Source organism: Plectrocnemia conspersa, unplaced genomic scaffold (genome assembly GCF_051122295.1).
Source record: "Plectrocnemia conspersa isolate PC_06_02 unplaced genomic scaffold, ASM5112229v1 ptg000013l, whole genome shotgun sequence".
NCBI lineage: Eukaryota > Metazoa > Arthropoda > Insecta > Trichoptera > Polycentropodidae > Plectrocnemia > Plectrocnemia conspersa.
This window is the reverse complement of record NW_028277177.1, coordinates 1015215-1043141: the sequence shown is the minus strand read 5'-3', so window position 1 is coordinate 1043141 and position 27927 is coordinate 1015215. Positions and strand designations below refer to the sequence as shown.

The 27927-nt window shown below is 33.9% G+C and overlaps 3 protein-coding genes across 21 annotated transcripts; 1 reads left to right on the top strand and 2 right to left on the bottom strand.

The window, feature by feature from the left end:
- Positions 1–208: 208 nt before the first annotated feature.
- On the bottom strand, positions 209–16480 carry LOC148226876 (uncharacterized). 19 transcript variants are annotated; one of them, XM_088202054.1, is made up of 18 exons: positions 16353–16480; positions 15820–16046; positions 14148–14382; positions 13043–13157; positions 12859–12983; positions 12616–12791; positions 12376–12543; positions 12008–12145; positions 11678–11917; positions 11540–11607; positions 11365–11472; positions 11190–11257; positions 11014–11115; positions 10758–10943; positions 10524–10685; positions 5629–5760; positions 5346–5510; positions 209–3180 (listed from the first exon to the last, which is right to left on the bottom strand). In XM_088202054.1, the coding sequence occupies exons 2-18, from the start codon at positions 15983–15985 to the stop codon at positions 246–248; spliced, it is 5289 nt and encodes a 1762-aa protein (XP_088058180.1). In that variant the 5' UTR covers positions 15986–16046; positions 16353–16480; the 3' UTR covers positions 209–245. The 19 variants fall into 19 exon arrangements, with proteins under 19 accessions (XP_088058180.1, XP_088058184.1, XP_088058189.1 ...); XM_088202058.1 differs by having other exon boundaries at positions 5629–5742; XM_088202063.1 differs by having other exon boundaries at positions 10818–10943.
- A 1785-nt stretch (positions 16481–18265) lies between these two features.
- Dgkepsilon (diacylglycerol kinase epsilon) lies at positions 18266–21259 on the top strand. The gene is made up of 10 exons (XM_088202130.1): positions 18266–18554; positions 18624–18786; positions 18860–18975; positions 19052–19175; positions 19265–19470; positions 19530–19675; positions 19739–19877; positions 20074–20239; positions 20420–20565; positions 20634–21259. Exons 1-10 carry the CDS (start codon positions 18363–18365, stop codon positions 20751–20753), a joined length of 1518 nt encoding a protein of 505 aa, XP_088058256.1. The 5' UTR covers positions 18266–18362; the 3' UTR covers positions 20754–21259.
- A 2745-nt stretch (positions 21260–24004) lies between these two features.
- LOC148226874 (uncharacterized) lies at positions 24005–27539 on the bottom strand. The gene is made up of 3 exons (XM_088201893.1): positions 26278–27539; positions 26192–26201; positions 24005–25454 (listed from the first exon to the last, which is right to left on the bottom strand). Exons 1-3 carry the CDS (start codon positions 27493–27495, stop codon positions 24124–24126), a joined length of 2559 nt encoding a protein of 852 aa, XP_088058019.1. The 5' UTR covers positions 27496–27539; the 3' UTR covers positions 24005–24123.
- Positions 27540–27927: the final 388 nt, after the last annotated feature.

The following is a 27927-nucleotide window of genomic DNA, read 5'->3' as shown; positions in this document are numbered from 1 at the left end:
ATGTGTCCAATTTTCATTCACACACACATACACATATATTCTTTACAGTTGTTATATAAGCTTCCTACTTTAACGACAAAAACACTCGTAACAGAAACTTTGTAAAATAATAAAAAATAATGCAATTTTGGAATCGGTAACAAAAAGCGAATATTTATATTTACTATAAAATCAATGCATACTAAGCGCTGTACTGTATTTATGTGTATTTCTATAGTAACTTTAAACTAACTATCCGTTTACGTCTACTTGTGTTTGGACTTCTTCTTTTTCTTAAACGCTTTCTTCTTTGCCTTACGCTTCTTTTTCTTCTTCTTTGGCTCGTCCGAGCTGGTGTTCTCCGATTCGGACGCGCTATCTTTGGACTGGCGCTGTTTTTTCTTCTTGATCTTGTTGCGCTTCTTACGGCGGCGCTTGTGCGTCGAGCCCGACGAACTCGAGCTGCTGCTGCTCTCCGAACTGCTGCTCGAGGACTCGGAGTGCGTTCGTTTCTTCCAATTGGCCAGTTCCAATTGTATAGTGGAGGTTTCCGAGCAGCCGGCGGTCTTCTCCGGCGTCTTCGACTGCACCTTTTTGGCATCGCCAGATTCCTTACCCTCCGTCTCAGATTCGACGTTTTCATCATAATCCGGTTCGAAACTCGCTTCGTCTAAGCACGACTTCTTTCTTTCTCTATCCAACGCCGGTGTATTTTCTTTGACTGTGGAAGATACCTCACTGTTTTGATTCGTCTTCGAAGGACCTTCTTTCGCGACTTCGCCAGTCGGATTGGTTTCGTCGCGCTTAGTTTTCTTATCGTCTTTTTCCTTTTTGTGTCGCTTATCTTTCTTCTTGCTAGATTTAGCATCCTCGCTTTCGCTTCTGTGACGGGTTCTTTCCGCCTTGTCTCTCTTTTCTTTGTGCTCTTCTCGACTATGCCTGTGGGTGGTCGGTTCGAGATTCTTCGATAAGTCATCGCTGCGAACTTTGCGTTTATCAATTTCGGTCGCTGCTTTCTTTTCTTCCTTTCGAGGCTCTCCCTGATCTGTAGCGTTTGTAGTCTGTTCTTCGGCCTTTGCAGCGTGTCTTCGATAACTGCCCTTATCGCGAGACGAATCTACCGTTATTCGTCTATGCGTGTCTTTCTCGTGTCGTCGACTCTGCGGAGTCCTCGATCTTGATTTTATACGTTCTACGGTACTCAGAATGATCTTTTCTTCCCAATTGCGTCTCGAAGGTTCGTCTATCTTGCCTCCCAGTCTTTCTTTGACGGACAACTTAGGCGGCGGAGTTTTGTCACTTCTCAATCTATGACTTTCGTTACTTTCTAACAATTTTTGATCGGCGTTATCAGACGTAGCATGAACGTCGGCAGACTCTTTCTTGCTATCCCTATTAGACTCGGTATTTTCGTTTGAATAAAGTTTAACACGGTCTAGACTTATCTTCTTGATTTCAATAGGTCTAATGGCATTTATCGCCTTTGCAAAAATAGCATTTTCGGCTCTTTTCAATACTTCCGAAGTAACTTTGCCAGTTTTGACAATAGGAGAGGCGCTCTCTTTGCGTTCTTTAACTTCACTAGGAGCGGTTTGTTCGTCTTCCACTTCCCATTTAGAGAGTTCAGGGAAGGGAGCTAAAACCTCGCTCTTGTGTTTCTCTTTATTCGTCTCAGTAATTTCAGACTTTGTTTCAAAGTTTTCCTCCTTTGTATCGATCTTTTTATCATGATGTTCTTCGGGTTTATCGATCGAGAAGTCTTTAACGTAAGTTTCCATAACGTTCTTGTCGATTTCTTCTAAAGAAATATCATTATATAGATCTGGGATAGAATTATCGCCGACAGTGTCCATCTTTGTCGGTTTATTTTCTATTTTAGTCTCGACCGGTTTCTTTTCGTCGGACTTGTCTGATTTTTCAACGTCGACTTTATCTTTCTTGTCTCGCTTTTCCCTCCTCTTTCTCTTCTCATCTTTCTCTTTCTTCTTCTTCTTTTTATCTTTAATTTTCTTATCCCGGTCTCGCACTTTCTCGTCGTCAAACTTCTTATCCTTATCGTGGTCTTTTTTACCGTCTTTTTTATGTTCCTGAGACTCTCTGGAGCGTCCCCTAGAATCGACGTTACGAACTTTAGAGCGATCGTCTTTAGTGTCGCGACGGGGAGACGCAGAATGTCTACGACGTTTTTCAGGAACGAAGTAATTCCCGTGCTCTTTTTCTCTATCGTTTCTATCCGAAGCGTCTCTGTTTTTATCATAGTCTTTATAACGTTCCTCGCGATTTCTCTCATAGTCCCTATCTCGTCGATCGCCATCCCTAGGCCTCTCCTGTTCGCGATAATCTCTGTTTCTTTCATATTCCTGTTTCCCATGATCGCGGTTCGCTTTATCGTGCCCGGAAAATGCATTATTATTATTCGGATTACCTCTAACGTGACTCTCTCTATGGCTTCTTTTATGAACCACTCCTTCGCGCGGATAGTTAGCTTCCCTGACATGCGGCGGATCTCCAGCGTGAGAGAAATTATCGCGCACATGATTAGCATTATCTCTCATGTGAGGCGGTCCGTCTCTGATCTGCGGACCTTCCCTCGTATTCATATGAGGCGGTACGTCTCTGAACGCCGGGCCGTTATCTCTATAATTAGAAAGATTTTCGCGATACTGAGAAATCGGCGGTCGCTCTCTCAAATTTTGAGGAGCGTCGCGGAATCCTTCTCGGAAATTAGGATCGCCGAAACTGGACGGTTGACCGTCTCTAAATGCTCCGGGCGGACCGTCTCTGAACGTCGGAGGTACGTCTCGGAAACCCGAAGACGGGTGATCTCTGAATCCCGGCTGCATATTTTCCCTGTAGAGTTGTTGAGGACCGTCCCTAAAACTGGGATTGGGTCCGTCTCTAAATCCCTGCTGTGGATCTTTGAAATTCTGGGCGTCCCTAAACGGCGGCCGTTGTTCTCTATACTGGCGTTCTCTATCCCGTCCTCTTTCGATTCCCGGCGGTGCAATTTCTTCGCGTCGATCTAGCGGTGGATGCTCGAAGCCCGGGGGAGGCGGTTGCGTCCCGGGAGGAACGTCGTCTTCGAAAGGCGACGGACCGTAGCGCATTCGCGGTCCGGCTTCCATTCCGGGCGGCATCATTTTCATGGTCATCAAATTCGAGGGATGTCCCGCAGGAGGAGCGTTATTGCGTTGATTATACCTGGACACATAAAAACATTATTTAATAAGTGAAATTATACAAACGGCATAAGCGATTAATTACATTTTTCTGAACTGTGGGTCGTACGTTAAAAAAAGGCAAATTGCAATGTATTTTTGAATTAATAGACCCCAAATTGTATTAAAAATATGAACCTCTCTATTAGATCCGTTTGTATTAAATGTGTTACCCAAACGATAATGTTACATCCGAATACATTGCTTGATCTTGCGTTCTTCGGGATGAAATGCAGCACGTCTTGATCGTCTTCAGCGACAACAATCTTCTAGCTCGTCCTAATAAATTTATTATAGGAGAAAGGAAGTGGACGGTGAAAGACATCATATATCCCAAATTCAGCGTTTAGATATGTATATGACTATATTTTGAAGCGAATTTACTTATACATAATATAATACATTTTCTACAAGTCGATTCAATCCCTATTATATTAACGAAAGCTTCAAAATACGTTCATATCAATCGTATAATATTACTAATAACAAAATTTGGATCAAAGGTGCAATAAAAGAAGGACGGAGGGTTATAATAAATGCATTTTTCAGTGTCGATAATTTATTTTATCCCTACATTTGGTATAAACAAAGAAAATAAACGGCGATATTTGTTTTGATACTATTCTATTCAGATTTTAACTGATGCTGAATATGAATGCGTTAATGTTTCTATATCCGTCAAATGCAGGGATTCCCGGCCGTTATAATAGATGAAAACGCCATTAGAAGTGAACTATCTTGAAGGACTTTGACTGATGAAGTATTTTTCTTCGGTACTTTTCGAATCACAAATTAATTATTACAACAAATCACATTACATAAAAAAAGGAACAAACTTACATAAACAATTTTGTCGATACAAATTTAATAACATAGCTAAAACAATAAAAATGCAAAACTATTCAAATTTACTAAAGATTTCAGTATCACAAAACAAAAAAGTAATATATATGTATAAAATTACAGTTATTATTAACGAGAGTTGTCTTTCTTAGATAATATATATATATATAGTTATAATAAAAAATATACCCAATTACATAAATAAAATTCTCTGTATCGTTAATCAAACAAATACTTTCATATGCTAAGGTCAATAAATTCGACCTTTTTTACATCAGTCGTAGCTTTAATGGCAATATATTGCAATTTTTACGATAGATGGCTTTTTCTTATCATAAAATATTTAAAACGCATACATTTATCTTAGTATGTTTGAAGACAAAAATAATACTTTAACAAGTTTGTTGCCTATGCAATTCTTAGTACCTAAATATGTTTTATACATAAAACCGAGATTTTAAATCTTTTGGTTGCTGAAATCCGATACATCGACTTTTGCGAGAATTGCCAAAACCGACTTTATCATTGAATATACACTTTTAATATTTGCTTCAGAGGCAAATACCAATTTTTCAGAACAGATATATTTTTATTACGTAATACATCAATATTTATATAGTAATCCTAAGAGGCTCGGCAACCAGAGGGTTAAATATTATGATAAACAAAAAATACTTTCGACACAATAAAAACAATAATATTAAAATCAACTACATATAAAAAATGTTTTGACTTATCACAAAAAATATATATAAATAAAATTACATATAGTTAACAATACATAAAGTGAACCAAATACATTTTTGTTATTTTCATAAATATATATCGTTGTCTTACTATGTAACTTTATTGTTTCTGTATTTCTTTTTATATAAAAAAATAATATTTACAAAACGGGCAATTAAAATAATAATAATGCCATAAAAAACATCAAAAATAGGAGCAACATATTCTATCAATAATAATAAATATCACAGTATATTCTTATGTATTATTAGGAGATATTTAAAAATATCATTCTTGGATTATTATATTTATCACATTACAGTATTTTAATTACATCTGCTTTGAATTACATAAAATTCAAAACATATCACAAATATGAATCACGTTCGTATTGTACACAAAATAAGTACAAATTTAAATATACAACATACGATCATAGGTATATATTTAGATAGACGATCAATAGGTACTACAAAACGATAGCTTATAGCGAAATTTATCTCTCGTCATCTAAATATACCGAACCTATGGCATTCGGAACTTTCGGTTTTGTTTTAAAATGCTAATATAATTCCATACCTGTTAATCGGAACGGCCGAGGGGCCTGGTCCGGTACCGGCTCCGTAACCGCTTTGCGTAAAGTGTCTTTGAGGACGGGGCGGAACGCTCGCTGGGACGAGACGGACACGTTCTTGACTGTCGCTTCTTCCGGAAGGCTTGTTGTACGAAGATCCGCTTGGATATCTGCAAGAAAAAACAAATGTAATGAACAAAAAATAATTACCATTAACCATAAATTATGCCACTACTGGTTGCATTAAAATTATCAACACGCAATTTTGAAATTATTAAAAAAAATCACCTAGGTCGTTGATGCAGAGTTACACCTTGAGGAGGCGGAGTGCGTAGCGGGGAACGATAACGTGTCGGTGATCCACGGCGACGCAAAGGACGACCGGAACGCGGCGAACGGGACCTGGACAAAGAACGGGATCTGAAAATTAAACTGCATTTAGTTTTTTATATTATATAAAAAAATAAATACAGTTTTATTATATCTAGTCTAACTAATAATTACTTGAACTAAACCAATATATTTTAATAATAACACATTAACGCCGGGAAGCCAAATTTTAATAATGCAGACATTTATTGCCTTCCTGTGATGTACACTGAGTGTACATATTTTTATGTTAAAATATTAGTTCGTTCGCGCATTTTCACGAAATTTTGCAGTCAGTCCACCCCGGTTTATTCGAAGATTACAAATAATACAACTTAGGCTTGTAAAAATATTATGCGAATATAAAGAAGATTTAAACTTTTATTGAGAGATGCTAATAAATATATATTATAAAAGTCTCAATTTGTCAAAACATTTAAAATTTCGCATAAAAAAGCAGACAGTAATGTGTTAGTATCTCTATAAAGACAATTTTTTGGCTTTGTTTTTAAAAATAATTAATTTAACTTGACGACTTTTTAACAACTTCTTTACATAAAATAGTTTTGAGATATTTAAAGACGTCAATGAAAAAATACATTTTGATGGATATGTAGGCGTTATTGTAGTAATATATATATTTTAATTTTTTTTCATTATTTATTTACATCCGATATGTAAATGTTACAGTGAATGTGTAACTTTTGGTAGTTATATTTTCACTAATTATGTCCAAATAAATTTTCACCAGTAGATGTATATTTCTACTAGCAAAAATGTAATTTAACTGATAGGCGAAATATGCTACTCTAAAATGTCTATGAAGCTCAATTTGACAGTAGCGAAATGTCCATTTTCTGTTCAAACCCAAACTTAACCTATTAAAAGTTCTAAAACTAATTATAGATTTAGAACTTTTATTAGGTCAAGTCCAAAATACAAACTAAGCCAACTCATCTCTCAGGGAAAATAAGCGGAAAAATGAGTACAAACAGACATCGCATCTCACATATTGCTCCATAGTTGATCTGCATTTTGATATTAAACCGTTTTAAAAATATGATAGCTATCTTTACCGATATTACTATGGACTTCTAATATAAGAGGGACAATCAAGGTATATTCAAACCAAACCGAGAGCGCAAAAACAATTATCACTTCTCAGAAGGCAAAAATTCACATCAAAAGCAATAAAATCGTGTCGGCGCCGTTGCAGTGGGAACGCTCTACTGCGACGTATATTGTTCGTTTTTTTATCATCAATTTTCAATCAAAAAATTTAAATTATTTACAAGACACAGTTGGTTAACTAGTTACTTTTGTTGACTTTCTTTTCATTGCCTTGTAATGGCTATGATGTATAGTCCATCCAAAATGTTAACGCTCATCATCGTTGTGTTAGAAATAAGGGTGCGTGTATGCATGCATGCATACATACACAGTTTTCAGCGAATTTATTTACACCGATAGGAGAATGTTACCAATACTAAATCAGGGCTGTTTTAAGGGTAGGGAGACCATACGTTGGAAATTGAATTAAAAATTATAACGTGTTATATTTTTATTATAAATTATTGTGGTATTTTGTAATCAATAAAACAATTCCTGTATTTTATTCCATGTTTAATTCCATTTATTGGTATTTTTTAAAATATTATTCAACCTGGAGTGATTCCAAAACTGCTCTCATGTTTTTGAGTTAAATATGTATATAATTAAATAAGATAAGCAAAAAAGTAATATTTTACATTTTCCTCAACAAATTAAATTAAAAAAGGAAAAATTATTTGAACGTGTAATTTCACATAATCACCCTAAAATATTTATCAGCAATACTATATCGATGAGCGTTCACATCTTGGACGGACTGTACACTGAGTGTACATATTTTTTATGTTAACATATTACGATTCATTCGTGTGTTTTCGTGAAAATTTGCAGTCATTCCGCTACCGCTTATTCGAGAGTTACAAATATTGTGCGAATGTAAAGAAGATTTAACTTTTATCGAGAGATAAAAGAGATAAATATCTCTATAAATATGTTGAATTAATAGATTATACTTAAAGCATACTTCCGAAATACACCTAGCATGGAAAAAACAGATCACGAGAAGTTCAGATTTATCCCACCTGCCTAAAAATCGCAACATTTGTTTACAATGGGCAGATATATCTGAATATTATTGAGTAAACTTTTATTTTAAATAAATCGCAATAAAAGCTATTTTTATTTTTCATGTATAATTGACTCATTATTGACTTTGAAAAAAATATTTAGTATTTAAAAGGTTAAGATATATACGTAATCCTTGGTTAGATTTCTCAGAACTTTTTATTACTCATTTAAGGGTATGTCTATGTTGTTTTTCTTGTAGGGGAAATATTTAAAAAAAATAATATACCAAACATTCATAATTTTAGAATAAAATATACGATTATATTGTGTATTTCACAGTATATTAAGACTTAAGTTAAAATAAATGCTGGTAAAAATATCTATACTGCGCTTACGTGGTAATAGTTATTGGCAAGACATTTAATAAAGAAATACACATAGACAATGTGGCTTATGGATGGAAGTGTATGCAGTTGTATACCTGCCAAAATAGCAAAGAAACAAGCATGAAATAAAATTGAGAAAGGACAACTCTTGATAGAGGGTAAAATTAATTTATACGGGTCAGATGGGATGAACCACGTTAGTCGAAAGATACAGCAAAAAATGTCTCTAGGAAACTATGCGAAATCCAGAGAGCTAAATGACCTGGCAGTGCTTTTTATATTCTGGAGTAGAAGGTATTTGCTTTACCAACGAAATATCAAAGGTGGTGGATTATAAAACTATCTTCATTTTTTTTTCATCCCTTCAATGGAAAAACATGTGGGCTCGAATTTGGGCTGCAACTTCATGAATCTTTCTGAACCCTATCAGTTATTTTTATCAATTTTATTAATGCAGTACAGATAAAGGCAAATAAAATTGATAATACTACTACACTTATAGAAGTGATCAAAAGAGTTTGCCATGAGGAATTAGACCACAAACTCGTTGAATAATTCTATGCTTGTGTTTTAGCAGTATTGCAAGCTAAAACAAGAATTTATAGCCCTTGGTAATGACAAGCAATCTGCACCGGGCATCTCAAGGTCAATATTTTGAGAGCAGTTGCTAATGCATCTACTCGTTCTTGGCGCCTTATTATAATTGTTTCGTAATATTTATATTTTTAATTTTAAATTAACGATTTTTACACATTTTGACATGTACACAGAGTGTACATAAGACAAATGTGCAGCATTTTTATGCACTGTAAGGGAAATATTAAAGTAGCTATAAGCGTTGAAGGTCCTGATTTCAAAATGCAACAAATTAAATAGTCAGAATTTAAATCAATTTTGGGTCAGAATAAAAATCAAATCTGTCAGAATGTTATCAACAGGCTGGTCATAATTATATTATTCAAGGTCAGAATAAATATCAAATGGTTACAATAAAAATATAGGACCATCAGAATGAAAATAATGAATGGTCATAATAACATTATTCAGTCAGAATAAATATCAAATGGTTAGAATAAAAATAGCACACGGTCAGAATAAAAACATAGGATGACTAAAATTAAAATAATGAATGGTCATAATTATATTGTTCAGGGTCAGAATAAAAATATAGGATAATCAGAATTAAAATAATGAATGATCATAATTATATTATTCGGGGTCAGAATTAATACAAATGGTTAGAATAAAAATAGCATATGGTCAGAATAAAAATATAGGATGGGCATAATTATATTATTCAGTTAGAATAAATATCAGATGGTTATAATAAAAATAGTCACATAGTTATAAGTATGGTCAAAAAAAAATATAGGACGATCAGAATTAAAATAATGAATTGTCATAATTATATTCGTTAGGGCAGAATAAATATCAAATAGCTAGAATAAAAATATCACATGGTCAGAATAAAAATATATCATGATCAGAATTAAGATAATGAATAGTCATAATTATATTATTCAGTCAGAATAAATATCAGATGGTTGGAATAAAAATAGCGTACGGTCAGAATAAACATATAGGGCGATCAGAATTAAAATAATGAATGGTCATAATTATATTATTCTGAATAAGAATAAATATTAAATGGTCAGAATAAGAACATAGGACGATCATGTGAATTAAAAAAAATTATAACATTCACAAATATAAATATAACTATTTTAGAAATATCTTATAAAATATCTCACTCGCACCCAAGCTGTTGGACAGGTTAGGTGCGAGTGAGCGTTGGTCAAAACAGTGAACACTCTATTAATAACTATCAACGAATCTATTTAATTGTATGTAGGATGCGAAGGTATTCAGAGCGACAAACGAAGCAGGAATAACGACAGAGCGGCAACGAAGAGCACACTTGAATGTTGCGAGCCCAACCAAACAAGTTGGTCCTAAAACACCTTGCGAATAACAGATCGACCAGTTGCACCAATCTTCAGAATTACAGCAATAACAACACTATGCAATAACACTATTTCCAAATGAAAAAAAGAATTCTTACCATTTAATATTTATTCTGACCTTTTATAATATGAATTCAAAAATACGAGCCGTTCCAAAATAATAGATTCAGGGAGGATCATCTATGACAACAGTACCGATGGTAAAATTTCAAATTATTTTAGTATGAATTCTTAATTTTAATGAATAGCGCAGAATAAAAAAGAACGGAGTATTCAGTTTCAAAAAACGTGTGAATATATTTCTAGATCAATCCAGGTTTGCGAATCCTTCAACCGTCTTGTGTACCTGCTGGCGGAAAAGGAGTTAGACCGCCTATCTCTTGAACGGCGTCTGACTGGCGGCGGCGGTGCTCTCCGAACGGGACTCCTCGAATACGACCGGAACTTTTCGATGACTCCACGTCGAACCGGAGACCGCCCCGACACAGCCCTGGATCTCGATCGCGACCTGAACAGCAAAACACAACCTCCGTTGATAAAACACCACCTTTTCGATCGACAAATACAAAAGTAACCGAACCGAGAGAACGGCGTTCTGGATCTCATACGGCTGCGGCTACGCGAGCGTGTATATCTAGACCTGGTTCTCGATCTAGTCCTGGAATGCGTACTAGACCTGGTCCTAGATCTTTTGTCCCTGCGACGCGCCTTCTCTTCCTTCTCCCTGATCATTCGCTCGAACGCTTCCAGCGGGTCCTCCGCGATCCTGAATTAAACTTTCAAATGTTACACTGAGCTTATTTAATTATATACGCTCGAATAGAAAAGACAATAACCCTGGGGTCGGTTGAGAGCCGGGCGGCAGCGGCTGGTACGCAGGAGTATAATGCGGCATCGGTTGAAACGAGTTCAGAGGACCAGTCGCGCCAGGCGGATAGCTAGTTTAAGAAAAAATACATAATAAATTCACATTCGAAGAAGTTTAATGAAAAATCTGCTTAGAAATACTCACTCGTATGGTGCATTCGAACGCGGATGTGAAGGATACGTTCCGGTGGACATTGGTGGAAAATTTGGACCCTGAAACAAAGATATTGTTTAATTAAAAACTCGAATAACAAGCAAATTTTAATGAAATTTTAATCTATTAAAATTAATCATTCTGTATATCAAAAAGATAAGCTAACCTGCTGTATATGACCTGAAGGACGATGCAATGGAGGCATTTGGCTGCTTCGATGTTCTCGCTCGTCAATCGTAGGAGTACCGGACCGTTCTTCGCCCATCAATGCATTCTAAAATAATAGTTCATTAAAAATGTCATACATTAAACCCAATCAATTCACAAAAATCTATACTAACGTGGTGTTGAATCGGAGGTGTTTCAATACCAGGAGGCTTTAGGGGAGGTCTAGACATTGAATGTGCTTCTGAAAAAAATAAAAAAAAATCAACACATTTATAAAAGTACGTTTTAGATAATAGAGGTTCTTCAAATACCATAAGATCCTTGATGGTGAGGTCGGTTATGCATATAACGATCTCCAGAAGAATGTGCGTCACGATGGTGATGATGACTATGCTGGTGCATGTTGCGATTTTCTCTTCCGCCGAAACCGCGATTATGCATGGAATGGCCAGACGGAACTGTCACCGTAATATTATCCTCGTACGACCCGTCTGAATCGTCATAATGATCCTTTTCATGAGACGAACGACGTGCCGGCGATCTACTATCTGCTAAAATGAAAATAGATTCAATAAACAAAATGCATAAATGTGTTATGCAAATACTTATGTATAAACACAAATCAGTCAAGCAAATATTACTTGGTTTGGCGGCGACTCCTGGAGGACCGTTGTGGTGAGCGGACGCCATTTCTTTCGGTTCGGCGAAACTCTTATGATTATCAGAACCGTGCATCGTTTGAGCCTCGTTCTCGGGGGCATTCTCATGTTGTTTAGTAGCTTTAAAACAAAACCGAGGATTGTGTTAATATCACAGTGCAACTATATTTTAATCACAAAGATAATGTACATGGTTTTAATTTTAAAAATCCAATATATTTCCAATAAAGACTATAACTGAATTCGGCATGTAATTTTACATGTACATATATATCTTTAGCTAAAAAGTGCAGTGTATTCCAGGAATAAAAAATCATGCAGCACACGATAGTAGTAAATATTATAAATACCTTTTTTCATCTGCGGTCTGCTCCTTGGACAGTATCCGGTCTGATTGCGGAAACTTGCCACAGAGTTACGGAGAAAGCGATTCGGGATCAGAGTCACGGGAGAAATGTCTTTTTCGCGACAATCAGGACACTCGTGATCTTCAGATTCGAGTAATATACCTCGTATACCTGGAACAAAACCAAGATGATACAATCAAGATTTATCTCAATTATAAATAAGCATAAAAACTAGTTAATTACATTCATCGCAGAAAGAATTTCCACAACACGGGATCATCACAGCGTCTGTGAGAAGGTCCCTGCAGAGTGAACATATCAAATCGTCGGGAATCTCCTGCCGAGGCGGAGGTTCCGGTCCCCCGGCTCCTACTCCGGTTCCGCTCTCCATCATTGCTTCTTCCGCTTGATAGGCCTCGCTATAAAATATTTCAATTCAAAATCAATATTTAGTTTTTTATTTGTCTAATTTTATTTTATACTCACTGGTCTACTGCGGGAACGGCAAAAGCGCCAGTAGGCGTTATCATGGCACCCGGAGCACTGGGACCTTCCACAGGTACCATAAAACTTCGAGGTATTCCTGTGCTCCTTTTAATGTCCAGTTGCTCCTATATCATATTTAATATTGAAAATCGAGTTGATTTAAAAAAAATAATATGTAACATACCGCTCCAGTGCCAAGAGGACAATTCTTGATCCAATGCCCTGGTTCATGACAACGGTAACAACGATAGTTGGGCGGCACTTCACCGCGTTGATTCGCTCCTCTTATCTTTTGATAGCTGTATTTAAATTAATTCATACATTAGAGCTATTACATATAATAAGTATAATCAAATCTCACTGACACGTTGCCAGTATCGTAGATTAATCTATGTTTTACTGAGGAATTAAGTCAGGGAATTGTCACTGTAGGTAATCAATATGCTCAACAACATAACGTCTTATCTACCCATACTACAGTAAAAATAGAATATATAAAAAGCTTCTGTGACTATAATAATGAAACGAGCTTAACCACAAGACCAAATATAGTCAACTGGTATCTTGTGGTTCGGAAAAACGATGGCAAAAGATAGATTTCTTCTAGTATTCAAATTTTTGCATCTCATCAATAATGGTTTATACCCTCCAAACCAATGTATAATTTTAATAATTATTATCAGAAATAATTAGTTTAAAAAATCAGACAATGGCATTAATTCCAGATCTCAAAACAGATATAAGTTTAGATATATTGAAAATAATGCATGAATACAATCTATAGTCATAATTGAATTTCACTGTAGCCTCTGCTAATTTAAACAATTATCCCTTCTTAGAAGTCAAAAATTAACGTCAAAAGCAATAAAATCGTGCCATCGCCGAGTATCAAAGTATCTCTGAATAACTAATGAAATAAAATACTGGAAATTTTATCACTAATTCATTTAGAATGGCTTCAAAGGATAGAAAATATATTGGACATGACATAGATGCCTTTGGACTTTTAAAGTTTTTGTAGAAATTTCTACTCTTTTTTGATATTACCATAATTTGTTATTTTAAGGTCAATCATAATTAGATCTCTACTATTTACTGTTTGTTTAAGTTAGTTGTCTACTAAATCTTACACACAATCTTAACGTAATTATTGTGATTAAGATAATTTCTAAGAATTTTTGTAAGTTAATCATAAGGCAAAAAACAATATTACTACTACCTAAATTTCCTGCGAAAATTTCATTATGCCTATAAACTTAATGCATCAATCAAATCTTTCCAAAACTTACTTGCTAGGATCGTAATCTAAAGTGGACTGGGACATCATAGCCATGATCTTGTCCTCCTCAGAGCCTTCCATGCGAGAAAGGTCCGTAGTGCCCTTGTGAGCCACGGCAGGCTCCAGTCTAGAGTTAACCGGCCCTGTGACGCCATCCCAAGATTTCTTAGCTTGTTGAGTGACAGGAATCCGAGCAACGAGCAACGAAGTGTTCTTCGGAATCAGCGTGCTACCATCGGAATACACTAAAATTAACAAAACTTTTAAAACCTGATATACATATTTATATGTAGGTCATGTAGAAAGTTTTTACATATTCAGAAATGATCGATTATTAATTTAACCTACAGAATATACAGATTTTTAGTTCGGACTGTTTTAATTTTTCAGTTTAAAGCATTGTTAGTTGATTGAGATTTTCGGGTTTCGATTTTCATTAATCTTTTGGGATTACTATCAAAATATCGATGTATTATATGATAATAAAAAATCAGAATAAATAACTCGTATAAAAAAATATAAAGGTGGTGTTACAAGATATTAATTATTTAAATTAAAAATGTGCAAAAATATTGTTTTTACATTTTTAAATTACATAAAAGTATGTAGAAACTACGAAAATATGGAAAAAATTGTCCGGTCCAATTATTTTGTCACACCACTATATTATGTGATTCAGATGATTGTGACTTTGGAGATTTAGATAAGTAATTTTTTTATGCCAGACGACGATTTATAAATGCAGACGGATAAAGTTCACAATTGATAGTGAGTCGGACACTAAACACATATTACAAAATCTCTGAATAATCGAGAATCTTGATACTTAAGTAAATTCAATGGAATGAAATTCTGCTTGTAGTTTGTTACTTAACCCTTTGATTAGTGAGTTAATTTATACACATTTGTTAATCTGTTATTGTATACCTGAGAGTGAGTTAATTTTACGTATTTTTTCATAATTACTTGTTATTTATTATTATTTTATATTGCATTTATAGTAATTAATAGAAAAAATCAATGATTCTCAACGTTTTATTGCTTTGATTTATTTTACTACTTTTTTAATAACTTCATTACTTTATTTTACATATTTTTTATGTGTGCTCTTGTGGAATTTTTTTTATATAAATTTAGAAGCACTCAATTTTTATTTAAAATTAATATAAAATATTTTTTGTTTTATTATTCTATAATTAAATAAAGCAAATCAAATTATCGAATCCATTAAGTACTGCTCACAATTGACCTAACTGAAATTATCAATCAACAGGAAGAGGAGAAAGTTGGCAGAAGTGAAAGGGCGATTACTCCACCACGACAATGTAAAACCACTTTTGTTGCACCTTCAGAATATCTATTGTTTAGATCTCTATGTAAATTGACTAGACTCAGTCTCAGGAGTTGTTAAAGAAAGTCATCAATCAAAAAGACGAATAAATGCTGAATTTGATAAATGTACACTCTTGAGCGTTGGAACTATATTTATTTTATACATGAATATGAATATAAATATAATTCTAATGTATACATTTATAAAATAATAATATGGCAGCACCCAATACATAATTATTATGTAATAGAATTCTATACATATCCAATTACTTGTGGTGAAAATATTTATAGTGTTATTTATAGCCTTTAAATATATATAAACTTTCGGCATGAGGGAACAAGCGTACCTTCTTTGGTCTGTGCGTTGGTAATTTGCAGATCGAAGTCGGATGTCTTTCCGATGCGCTTTTGCTGTATTATCGAGGCCTTGAGATCCGCTATGGATATATGAAGACCGTCAAACGTGACGGTGTCATATTCGAGCGCGCTTTTGAACTTATAATGCACAGACATAACTTAAACGTAAAAAGTAATCTTCAGCGTAAAAAGAAATCTTCAGAGTCATTTCACCGCACTGAAACAATAACGTTTACAACGTATTATAATGAGACGTATTGACACGAACGAACGAGATCTTCATTTTTGATAAACGTCATTTTTTTCGCGAGTCGCTTTCTCTTTGTAAAAACCTGAATCGACGCCATCGACACGTTTCGATCGATTTCACGCCAATTTCGACGAGAATCAACAACGACAATTACGGGAAGACGCACGTACGTCGTCGTCGTCGTCGTCGTCGTCGTTGAACGTACGCGCAAAGGGGCGACATATACGAAAGTAAATCAACCGACGAGCTGAAGATAAGACTCCGGAGACTCACCCGAAGATGCGATTCGGAACGGGAGTAACGGAAGCGACGCCGTACCAGCGAAAAACAGACGAACTCAACGGAGCCCCACAGGAACGCGCCAAGCCAAGGCCGGTGTCGGCCATTAGCGACCATAACCTAACATTTTTTTTAAATTAACGCGATTAAAATAAATATTCATATATCTTTCGTTTACTCTTGTGAATTTAAAACTAAAAATAAATCAAGGCTGGATTATTCTATTCAACCGTTTATAAAGTTTCTATTCGGTAATCTCTTATTTTTCTATACAATAAATAACCCCCACCCCTTATATTTCATTTTTATTTTAGATAAAGTTTAATAATGAAATATTTATGTGAAATATAGTTTTTTCACAGCGTTTTAATATTTTATTTATTGTTCAGTGAGAGTGAATATTTTTAGTTACGGTATAACATAAAATTGCGGACAGACCATGAAGAATTGATTCGATTTCTAATAAAATATTTAACCGGGTTTTTCAATTAAATTACCTATAGACTATCAAAAAGGGGGAAAGGTAGACGCAGTTGCCCCGTGTTTACCTATTTAAAGTGTATATATTTGATGTAATATTATCACTTTAAATATTGTCAAAATGGATTCAGCTATAATTTTCTTTGTTACTGACCAGCAATTTTTCAATAATATGAAGAGAACTTATGAAATATTTTTACGTGATTAAACCAGTAATTTTTTATTTTAAATCTAATGATTTACTTTAAGTAAAATTTAGGTAAGAATCAGAGCCGTGCAAAGAAAGGGGCGAATGGGGCAACGGCATAGGAGGCAAAATCAGCATTAGAAATTTAAACTTTGAATATAAGTTTTAAGCAAATGCTACAACATTGAAGAAATAAATAGAGAAATACAGGTGCTGTTAGGTGGGTTCAATTCCCGGGCGGTAGTGGAGGAAAGCAGGTGCATGTACTCCGTCAGTAACAGAAGACCCGGTTTGGACAGGAGGACATCGGGGCTTTGCCGTGAGCGCGTATGTTTAAACGTCACCCTCACACCCTACTAGAGCTAATTGAAAACGTTAACGCCATACCCCGCGATTTGTGTGAACAAGCTGTACAAAACTCCAGAAATCGTGTCCAACAGTGTGTTGCTGCTAACGTCTCCCATATTGAGGGTTTTATTGCAAAAAATATATATAGGGCATTATTGCATAAAAAATATTATAAATAGTGTATACTGCTAACTTCGAAAATAAAAACACGTTTTCTCTACATACCGCCGTTAATTTTTTATAATTCCTCAAATCTGCTTAATCGATTCTGCCGTATCCTGTATATTAATTGCAATAGATGGATCTAACGTTCAAATATACGAGAAATTTGAACGCTCTAGAATTTTTAAATGAGATAGTTAGTGCAAAAAAAATGTTACCGTTTTTGTATGATAATTTTTATGCATCATTTAAAAATCCTAAGTTTAATTTGACAACAAATTATTAGCACAAAAAAAAATCAAATTTAAGCTTTGCCCCGGGTGCAGATTTTTCTACACAAGACTGGTTAAAATCGATGCACGAACATAGTTTTTAATTTATTGTTGTAAATAGTTTGGTTTGGTTGAAATTGCTTAGATTAATACATATAACTAGTCTGTTATCTGAATATTGTAAGAGAAACTGAAACGAAATCATTACTTTAAAAGGTTAATAATATACTAATTTATTTTATAAATACTCTGTTTGATTTTATTCTACCATATATAACAATACTAGATGATTTTAGAATGAAAAAATATTAAAGTACTATTGAAATTTTTGTACGAAATACAAATTATAAATTTACGCTCCGCCTTTATAAACTAAATTTTACTATTCACTACCCGCCTAAGAGCACTATAACTCAATACGTAAATATTTAAAAAGATGCTTATAATTATTTTTTACCATGGCAACCCTGAAGATAAACAACAGTCAAACGTCAAGAGGAACAATGATACGTTGAAACGTTTACAAGTTTATAAATTTAGATTTAATCATCAATCATGTACTATTACATAGTCAGTTACGTGAACTTATCACTTTGGCCGATATTTTACACTTTCATCATTATAGTACCCGGTTTTTATTTATTGAATTGGTGTTTTGCGGACATTTATCAAGTAAAAAAATACCGTTCTAAAGGTCACGTTTGGAAAAGTATTCAATCGAACAAGGCGATACCGTACGACAATCACGTACGTCACGCGATCATTTTTTTTATCAATATTTAATGTCACGCTTGTGATAAAATATATATTTTTTAGTGTTTTGTATGCGATAAGTTGATGTTACCGGCTGTTGGTCAATTTTGCGAACGATGTTCATTGAGCACTTGTAGAAATTGTCAAAAGATCGCAGAGAAAAAGAAGGGATGCCGAGTCTTGTCCTCTTCGATTAACGAGCCTTTCTATCACCACTGGACCAAAGGTTGAATTCATAAATAATGATGGTTATTATTATGGTCAATGAATGGCTTTATTCAACAATTTTTGTTATACAGTTGGTACGACGTCTGAAGATTTAAATACTTTATCAGAAGAAGCCGGAGATGATTATTTTTGCTGTTGGTGTCATAGAATACAACATTGCTTGGATTCAAATGCAATAAAAGATGAAGTTTGTGCCATTTATTATATTATATTTCAATCATCAGATTCTTAATGAATACATAATAATATAACCCTATGTGTAGGTGTGTGATTTTGGGAGTATGAAAAACTTGATAATTCCTCCGACAAACGTTAAAGTCAGTCGAACTGGCGGAATCACAATTAACCCACCCGACTGGAACGACTGGCAACCTTTAATTGTTATTGGTAATCAATATTTTATTTATTTATAAATTTTACAAAAATAAAATTAATCAAATCTTACAGAGAAAATTTATATTGATATATTTGTTTAGGAAATCCTATATCTGGCGGTGGAGAGGGTGACGAAATCTTATCTCTATTTCGAGGATTTTTAAATCCAATCCAAGTGATCCGGTTAAGTAAGAAGAGTCTTAGGTCAGATTTTCAATGGATTCCGCCACAGTCTAAAATAATTGTCGCCGGCGGCGATGGATCAGTTTCTGCAGTCTTATCAGCCATCGCTAATTCGAAGAAAAAGGTATTTAAGTCTTCTAAAAAATGGTAAAACAACTTTTTTTAAATTAATTTATTTTGAAGGAATTCCCAGCTGTCGGCGTTTTACCATTAGGGACCGGTAACGATCTGAGTCGCGTTCTCGGCTGGGGCGGAACGTGTCCGAATCCTGTGAATCCTCTTACTATAATTAAAGATGTGAAGAAAGCCAAATCTGATACGTTAGATAGGTAAATATAAATAATTACAAAATAGTATTTCAATTTAAATAATTTTTGTTGATATCATTTCAGGTGGTGTGTTCAAATTGGTCGTCGTCAGCTTTATGCTTATAATTATATCAGTATCGGTGTCGACGCTAGAGTAGCATTAGACTTTCACAGAGCTCGCCTTCATCCTTTATATGTTAGAGGAAGTCAATGGATGAATTATGTAAGTATACACAATAGGAATAAATAATTGTAAAATCTCGATAATTTTTTTACTGTTACATTAAAATGTTAATAACTTCAATACGACCTATATAGATTGAAATATCACTTCAAAACAAATAGGATATGTTCCCCATACATTTCACATTTATACCTTATCTATATAAAATATTTCACAATCGATTATTTAATTCCAGCTCATATATCTATGCTTGGGAACGCAGCAAGTTTTATCGCAAGATTGTCACGAGCTCGAAAAAATGTTGGAAGTTACAGTAGACGGAGAGTTGATCGAGCTTCCGCCTCTTCAAGCGTTACTTCTATTAAACATTCCGTCCTGGGGAGCTGGCGTCGACGTCTGGAGTATGTTATATAAACCCGTTGAAAATTTATCGCAAATCTAGAACATATACAATTAGACCAAAACTACTGAAATTTAGAACAAAAAATATTTTTTCACTTCCAAGATTAATTTTGATTAATATTCTTTTATAAAAAAATCAAACCATGTAAATTTATAACAAGGTTCTATCGTACTAACAGATGCCGGAGCCGATTCTACGATCCCGAATCAGAGCTACAATGACGGTCGATTGGAAATGCTCGGAATCAATTCGTCTTTCCATATTGCAAAGCTGCAAATCGGAATGTCTCAACCGAATCGAATTGGGCAAGCCTCGAATATTAAAGTAAATTTTTTTCTAATTTTCTAGCACACGTATTTCATTATTTTATCAGGGACTATTTTATTTTTCAGATTAAACTGAAAGGTTTTGCGCCGATGCAAGTCGACGGGGAGCCGTGGGAACAAGTTCCTTGCGAAATTCTAGTACAAAAGGTCGGAACCGTTTCAGTTCTTTGTAGAGCCGATAATTAAGCTATCCAACCGAAGACTTAACCGATACGTGTCAAAAAAGAATATACTAAATCTCCAAGCTCTATTTAAATACGAATATCTAGTCACAAAATCTCATTGTTAAAAAATATAATATGAATTGTTGTTGCTATAAATAGATTGTATGTTCAATAAGTATGAAAGTTAAAACATCAGCTGGTTTAATATTGACATGGTATTATTATCAACTTGAATTTATGTCGTAGGTTCACAACTGACGACATAAGTTGAGATGGAAAAGTTACTACAATTCCATAATAAAATTTGAATAGGTTTATGAATAACAACTGTATGATTTGTATAGAATTGTGTCCGAAGCGAATTATTACTTATTGAACATACTTATTTAATATTAAAACTCATGTTTAATTTGATATTATATATTTTATTTAAATGTTTAACATATCTCGTACTACAACTATGACTTTACTTAAAATGTAGTAATTATTGATGTTAATTGTTGTTAGAATAAACACTTTTCTTTAATACTAAGTGATATATCAAAACTGAATCACAAAATCATTTTTTTCACTGTGATGTACTTATGATATTTTCACATGTAAAATTATATTTTACATATGCATGCTTCTATGATGGATAATAATGTACAATAAAAATATATTTTATATATATATTTATATTAGTGCAGCTTTTTTAAAATGAAATAGGATCAGAAATGTGTATGATATACATACACATGTGTTATTTTCAGTAGTATATATTATACTTATTGTATTATGTATTAATATAGATACATTATAAACAGAATAATAGTATTTATACAATTGAAGAACTCGTTTAAAAGTGCAATGTTTATAATTCGGTGAAGTGGATAAAACCTAATTGTTCCTAATATGCTTATTATCGACATTTATGTACTTAAAATAAATCAGTTAAGCTTTAAATAATATTTTATTTTCTCCGTTTTAATAGTCCAAATATGATAAATAAATGTTAAAGAGATATTGATCTTCTGACGGTTTATTAGGTAAGACTACACATATGGATCTTTTACCATCAAAGAATGAACTTATGGCGTAGCTTATCTGCAGAGAATTAAACGGTTTCCCTAAACGCTACTTCCAATATTTCCGCATGAATAAAGAACAATTTGAAACTCTAATAGAAAATAAAATAAGAAAGGAGGATACAAATTATAAGGTAAGTATATTAACGAGAGAATATCTAGGTAGGGTTTTGAATTTATATAATACATAGTAGGCCCCCCAATAACATGGTAAATTGGGGACATGTAGTTGGGGGACTAGAAAATACTCACAATTTTTTGCAATACGTATGTACGAATCAGGCGTGCTTGGTGAGATATTTTCCCTTTGTCTTGCTCACACATAAAGTAACGGGCATTCAAATAGCATGTCCCCAATTTACCGTGTTATTGGCGGGTATACTGAATTTACAATTTGTTAGGCCCCTTAATCCGCAATGCAGAGAGTAGCAACACTTGGCGGGCATGCATTGCGATCGTGGGTTAGCGGGTGGGAGATCCAACGGCGCCCGCCATTCCAGACGGACGTGTGACCGGAGCTCAAGCCAACCTGACAAACGACGCGACAACTACTACTACTACATATACATATACAATTTAAAACTCTGTAACAAATTATTAATCTTCATTTATTATTTGGATAAAAAAAAATTAATTTAAAACTACACATAAATTTTGAATTTGGCAAAAAAAATGCATGTCATTTAATGAAATACTATGAATCCTAATGAAATGGAAATATTAAATGATGAATATAAATGACCACTGACTGGCCAACTTTTGCGTTCCCTGATAAAAGCTGTAATAACGTCCCTAGTCTAGAGCAAGAAGAGTCGTTGAAAATACTTTTGTGATTACCGTCTATATTTGGCGAATTTTGTTAAAAAGAATGCAAGATTCCATAGATTTTGCAACTTTAATAACCGTAGCATATTATTTTTTGCTCAATTTTTTACTTAGCACAAATCCCCCTGCTGATTTCGTTAGAACTTATTTGGAAGATCAGCCGAATGCAATAAATCAAGAGGAGTGCTCACAAAACCAAAATATTATAAAAAGATATCCAAGGCCTACTTCTCAAGCAATCGTGATGCATTTGCCGATTGGTGCATTTCACATGCAATACACTAGAAGACCGATTAATACATATATACGTATATATATATATATGTATGTATGTAGAAACTGAACAATAAATTTGTATACATTCTCATATTCTCGTTTTTACTTACCAGGATCAACAACAGTAGCCACTTCATTCTACTAGTATTCCCTCTTATTTGTTTTTTTATATAATTCAAGATTCTTGTGATACAAAGCAGGCCTCAACTGAACTTAATTGTCAGAACGACAATAATTATAGACCCTGTAAAATATTTGTACAATAGAAAAGTGAAAACATACCACCATTATTATTTTTCTTCGTTTAAATCCATTGTGTGTATCTGCGTCTTGAGGCTATCAACTGAGAACTTAAATAGACTATTTATCATTTACAACGTATCTTGACTTCGACAAGAAACAACATGCATAAGTTAACATGAGAAGACGCATTGTACGCTGACATACTTGTTTTTTGTTTCGATTTGCATTCACAGGCAAGATTTCCAGCTAGTATCACAGTCAGACGATCGTTTGCTGCTTTAAATCCTTTGAAAGGGTATTTTTCTTGTGAGCTAATATGTCCTTCTAAAAAACTTTTTCCAGAACAGCTCCATTTCGTCAAATCAAGACATGTTAGTCGGAGGATTACTGTATGTTAATCTTTGTGAGAACATTTCATAGATTTACATTAATTTGTTCATGAATAAAAAACTATATGCTTTGTTTATAAATGTTTTATTACAACTATATGCTTTATTCAAAGTGAATGAAAACAAATACCATAGGAAATTAAATTACTTATTAAACATACTCATTAAGTATTAAAACTCATGTTTAATTTGATATTATATATAATTTAGTTGAATGTTTAGCATATCTCATTTTATAACCATCACTTAACTTAAAATATAGAAGGTATTGATGTCAATGGTTATTACAGTAGACACTTTTCAGAAATTCTGAATCAGAAATTACTAAATCAGAAATTCATTTTATTCACTTCGATATTTTTACATGTAAAATTATATTTAACATATACATGCTTCAATGATGAATAATAATTGTATTGTGTATTATAGGTGTATTATAAACAATACAAGTATTAATGCAATTAAAGGACTCATTTAAAACCGCAATGTTTATAATTCCATAAAGTACATAAAACTTACCGTTTCTTACATATTTGTAATCGACGTTTATGTATTTAAAACAAGTCAGTGCAAACTTAAAATATGTTATTATTTAATTTGCTTTCTTATATTTTTGCAAACCTGCAAAGTAAGTGTTGAAGAAGTATTGATCTTGCGACGGTTCCCTCAAGCATCTCGCCCCTTTCTTTGGTGAGACTACACACACAGGTCTTTTACCGTCAAAGAATGGACTCACAGTGTAACTTATCTTTCTTCGTTGGAGAACATCGAGCAGTTGCTTCAAACAAGCGCATTGCCAAGGATTCCCATGTAGCCTAAAAACACTTAACTTTCTAGGTAAGTGCATGCCCAGATTCGTTCCAAAGTTGGTGAATAAATTATGTGAAATGTCAATCGTCTTCATTGTGGCTGCACTGAATATTGGAAGGTATTGCAGCTTATTTCTTGATACGTCCAAAGTCACCAGTTCTGGCAAACCTGATATACTCGTTATCTCGGACAAATTGTTACTGGATAAATTGAGATTCTTAATGTTGATCAAAGCGCCGAAGATGTCTTCTCTAAGATAAGATATACGGTTCTTTGATAAATCCAAAAGAAGCAGCTGTTGGAAGATGTCGACATATCCTTCTGATATTTGATTCAATCCAGTGTCCGACAAGTGCAGCTTTAACAACTCACTGTTGTAATTGAATAGTTCAGGCGGTATAGACGATAGTTTATTGGATGATAAATCTAAAACTCTCAAGTATTTAAGGTTATCAAAAATACCAAGAGGGATCTCGTTAATATTATTGTATGACAGATTCAATTGTGTAATACGTTGATTCTTATTGAACATTTCCAAAGCCAACTCTTGTAAGGAATTCCTAGCAATTGATAGCCAATGTAGTTCTTCATTGGCGTTAAACATCCCTGGTGCTATTTCAGTGAGTTGATTATTTGACAAATCCAAGATACGAAGACTTACTAAATCGTTAAATAATCCAAATGGAATATCAGTGATTAAGTTTCTCGTGATGTTCAAATTTTGTAAGTTTTCCAATTTATCGAATGTTCCTAGTGTCAACGTAGTCAATAAGTTGGACGATATATCCACAGTGTCTACATATTGGAGATTGACAAACGAATCCACTTCGATGGTCGTTATGCTGCATCCGAACAAAGATATGGATTGTACCGTTTCATCGTCAGACACTGTCCCGCGTTGCAAGGTAATGTATTGATCAATGGCCGAGCAGACGATGTTACTTTCCTCTTTAGCACAAATCAAATCACAATTTGAACAATTTAATAAGGAGAGAAGTGTAATAAACACATTTATCAATCTCATAGTGACGTTTACACTGTGGTATACAGTTATAAAATAAAATGAGTAAAACACAGCGTTAATCTGAATCCAAACTCGTTTTGCTACCCGATCTTAATATTTTTGCTCGAAATGCTGCTGACCTTGTAGCAAACCATGTGACGTATTCTCTTTCAAATTTTAATACAGATATACAACCTCAATTTTATTTAAACAAGATTTTGAGTTTACCTTGATCCCATTTTTTAAAATATTTTTTAGTTGTGGTGGATTATTTATTGATGTTAGTTTATTTTTATGAATATTGAAAAAGCTTTTGACATAGTTTGTCATGTCATTTAGCTACGAAAATTCTCAAACCTCAAGCCTAATTAAAGTATTTAAGAGATCCCTTTTAGTTTGTGAATTATGATGGCTTCTTGCGAAAACAGTATTTCACCCCCTCTGGAGTTCTGCAGGGTTCAAATCTGGGCCTACCATTGCTTTTATTATTTTTAATCGACATATATTAGGTTATACCATTAGACTTCACGTTTTTTTTTTACTTTTCACATAAATATATATTAAAATAAAATGCATATTTACATCTTTCAACAAATCTGTCTCAATTTTTTAATTTAAACAATCGAGCTTTTTAAATTTTACCCTCTCTAAAAAGTATGTAATTGATATCTTGAATTATGATACAATTCTATACGACCGTTAGAAATTCTTAATGCTGATGACTTGAAAGTGGTTAAAAGCATCCAAATGATTTCCGACTCTTTCCCTTTGTAGACCAATCTGGATTTCTTGTGGAGATTTCAGCATTCGTACACTGTACATTAAATTATAAATTATAAATATATACAGGTGTTTTCCTAAGGTTTTAAATAAAACAATAATACTGATTTAATCTTATTTAATCCATAATATCAATTGAAAAGTATCTTAATTAAATTTTTTCAATGCATTATTATAAATATTGTAAAAGCTTTGATCTCTTGCGACATCAATGACACATTTGGACGGTTTATCGACGACGACACACACTGGCTTTCTACCGTCAAAGTAAGGCTTTGTGTTGTAGACGATCATTCTCCGTCTCAGAATCGTCAGAAGCTGTTCAAGGCAACCACATACCCATGGATTTTTATGCAAATACAGTTGATTCAACCTCTTCGGAAACTGCATTGCAGAAATCTTCCCAAAATTGGTAAAACGATTACCCGAAATGTCGATCATCCTTAAAGCCGACGTGTTACTAACCGCTATGCTCTTCAGCATATTATTCGATACATTCAACGCGTTTAGTTGTATCAAGCTCATCGCCGGATTTATATTTTCAATCTTATTATTGGACAGATCTAATGTTTTAAGTTTTTTTAACGATCCAAAAACATTGTCTTTTAACACCGATATGGAATTATTTGAAAGATCCAGGAGTGTTAAGCTCCTCAAGTCGTTCAAGTGTCCGTCTGGTATGTCTCTAATTCCATTGCTTCTTAGAAACAGTTGTGACATTCGTATCGATTTATCGAATATACCCGAAGGCATCGGTGAAAAGCGGTTCGACGACAAATCTATCGTAAGCACCGCCGGTATGGAATCAAATATGCCTAGTTCTAAACTATCCAACTTATTGTCCGACAGATCTAAATTAGTGATTTTAGGACTTTTATCGAACAATCCCAACGCAAGAGTTTTTAGTCGATTCTTCGAGAGTATCAAGCTTGTCAACTGTTCCATTGTGTCTAATATACCAAGAGTTACTTGAGTCAATACATTGTTAGATAAATCCAACGTCTTGAGCGACACCAGTGGATCGAAGATACCTAATTCCAAGTCTCTTATCAGGTTGTGAGAAAGATTTAGCTTGGTGACTTTGCTCATGTCAAATATTCCTAATGGTAAGCTTTCTATCCGATTTATGGACAAATCTACAGTCTCCAAATCTGGAATGTTTACAAATGACTCCACTTCTAGAGTTGTTAATTTGCAACCCACCAGCGTGACGTGTTGTGTTTCGGCGTCATCGGAAACGCTGCCTCTTTGTAGATTATTTTCAGTGTCATCATCTTCGGCAATACAGACGGCGTAATTATTATTCTTTTCACAGACCAAATCCAGTTTAACCGAACCGACGATACAAAGCCACAGTATTAGTTTATGCATCGCAACAACACAAGTGTCACACTCGACGCACTTAATGTAATGACAATCTGTGCCACATGAACTTTGATTAAATGTTGTAATTATCACGTCATAAAAAACACTATTGTAGTAATATTAATGATTGAATAACCAAACAAATAATGTTTACTTCATGATTTATTTATTTTCAACACAGTTACATCAGTTGCCGTAAAAACATAATATCTTTTTATTCAAAAATACGCTGATAAACATTATCATCTGTTCTTTTATAGATAACCTCTAAATTCAACATTCAAAACAATTTCGCAAACTTTTCTACCTACATAACATTTATATTGAACATCTGTATATGTACTTTAAATATTAAACCTGTTGGAATGTTTGTCATATATATAATAAAATAATATCCTATGATAATTTCATGGTATGTCATATAATTGCAATTTCCAA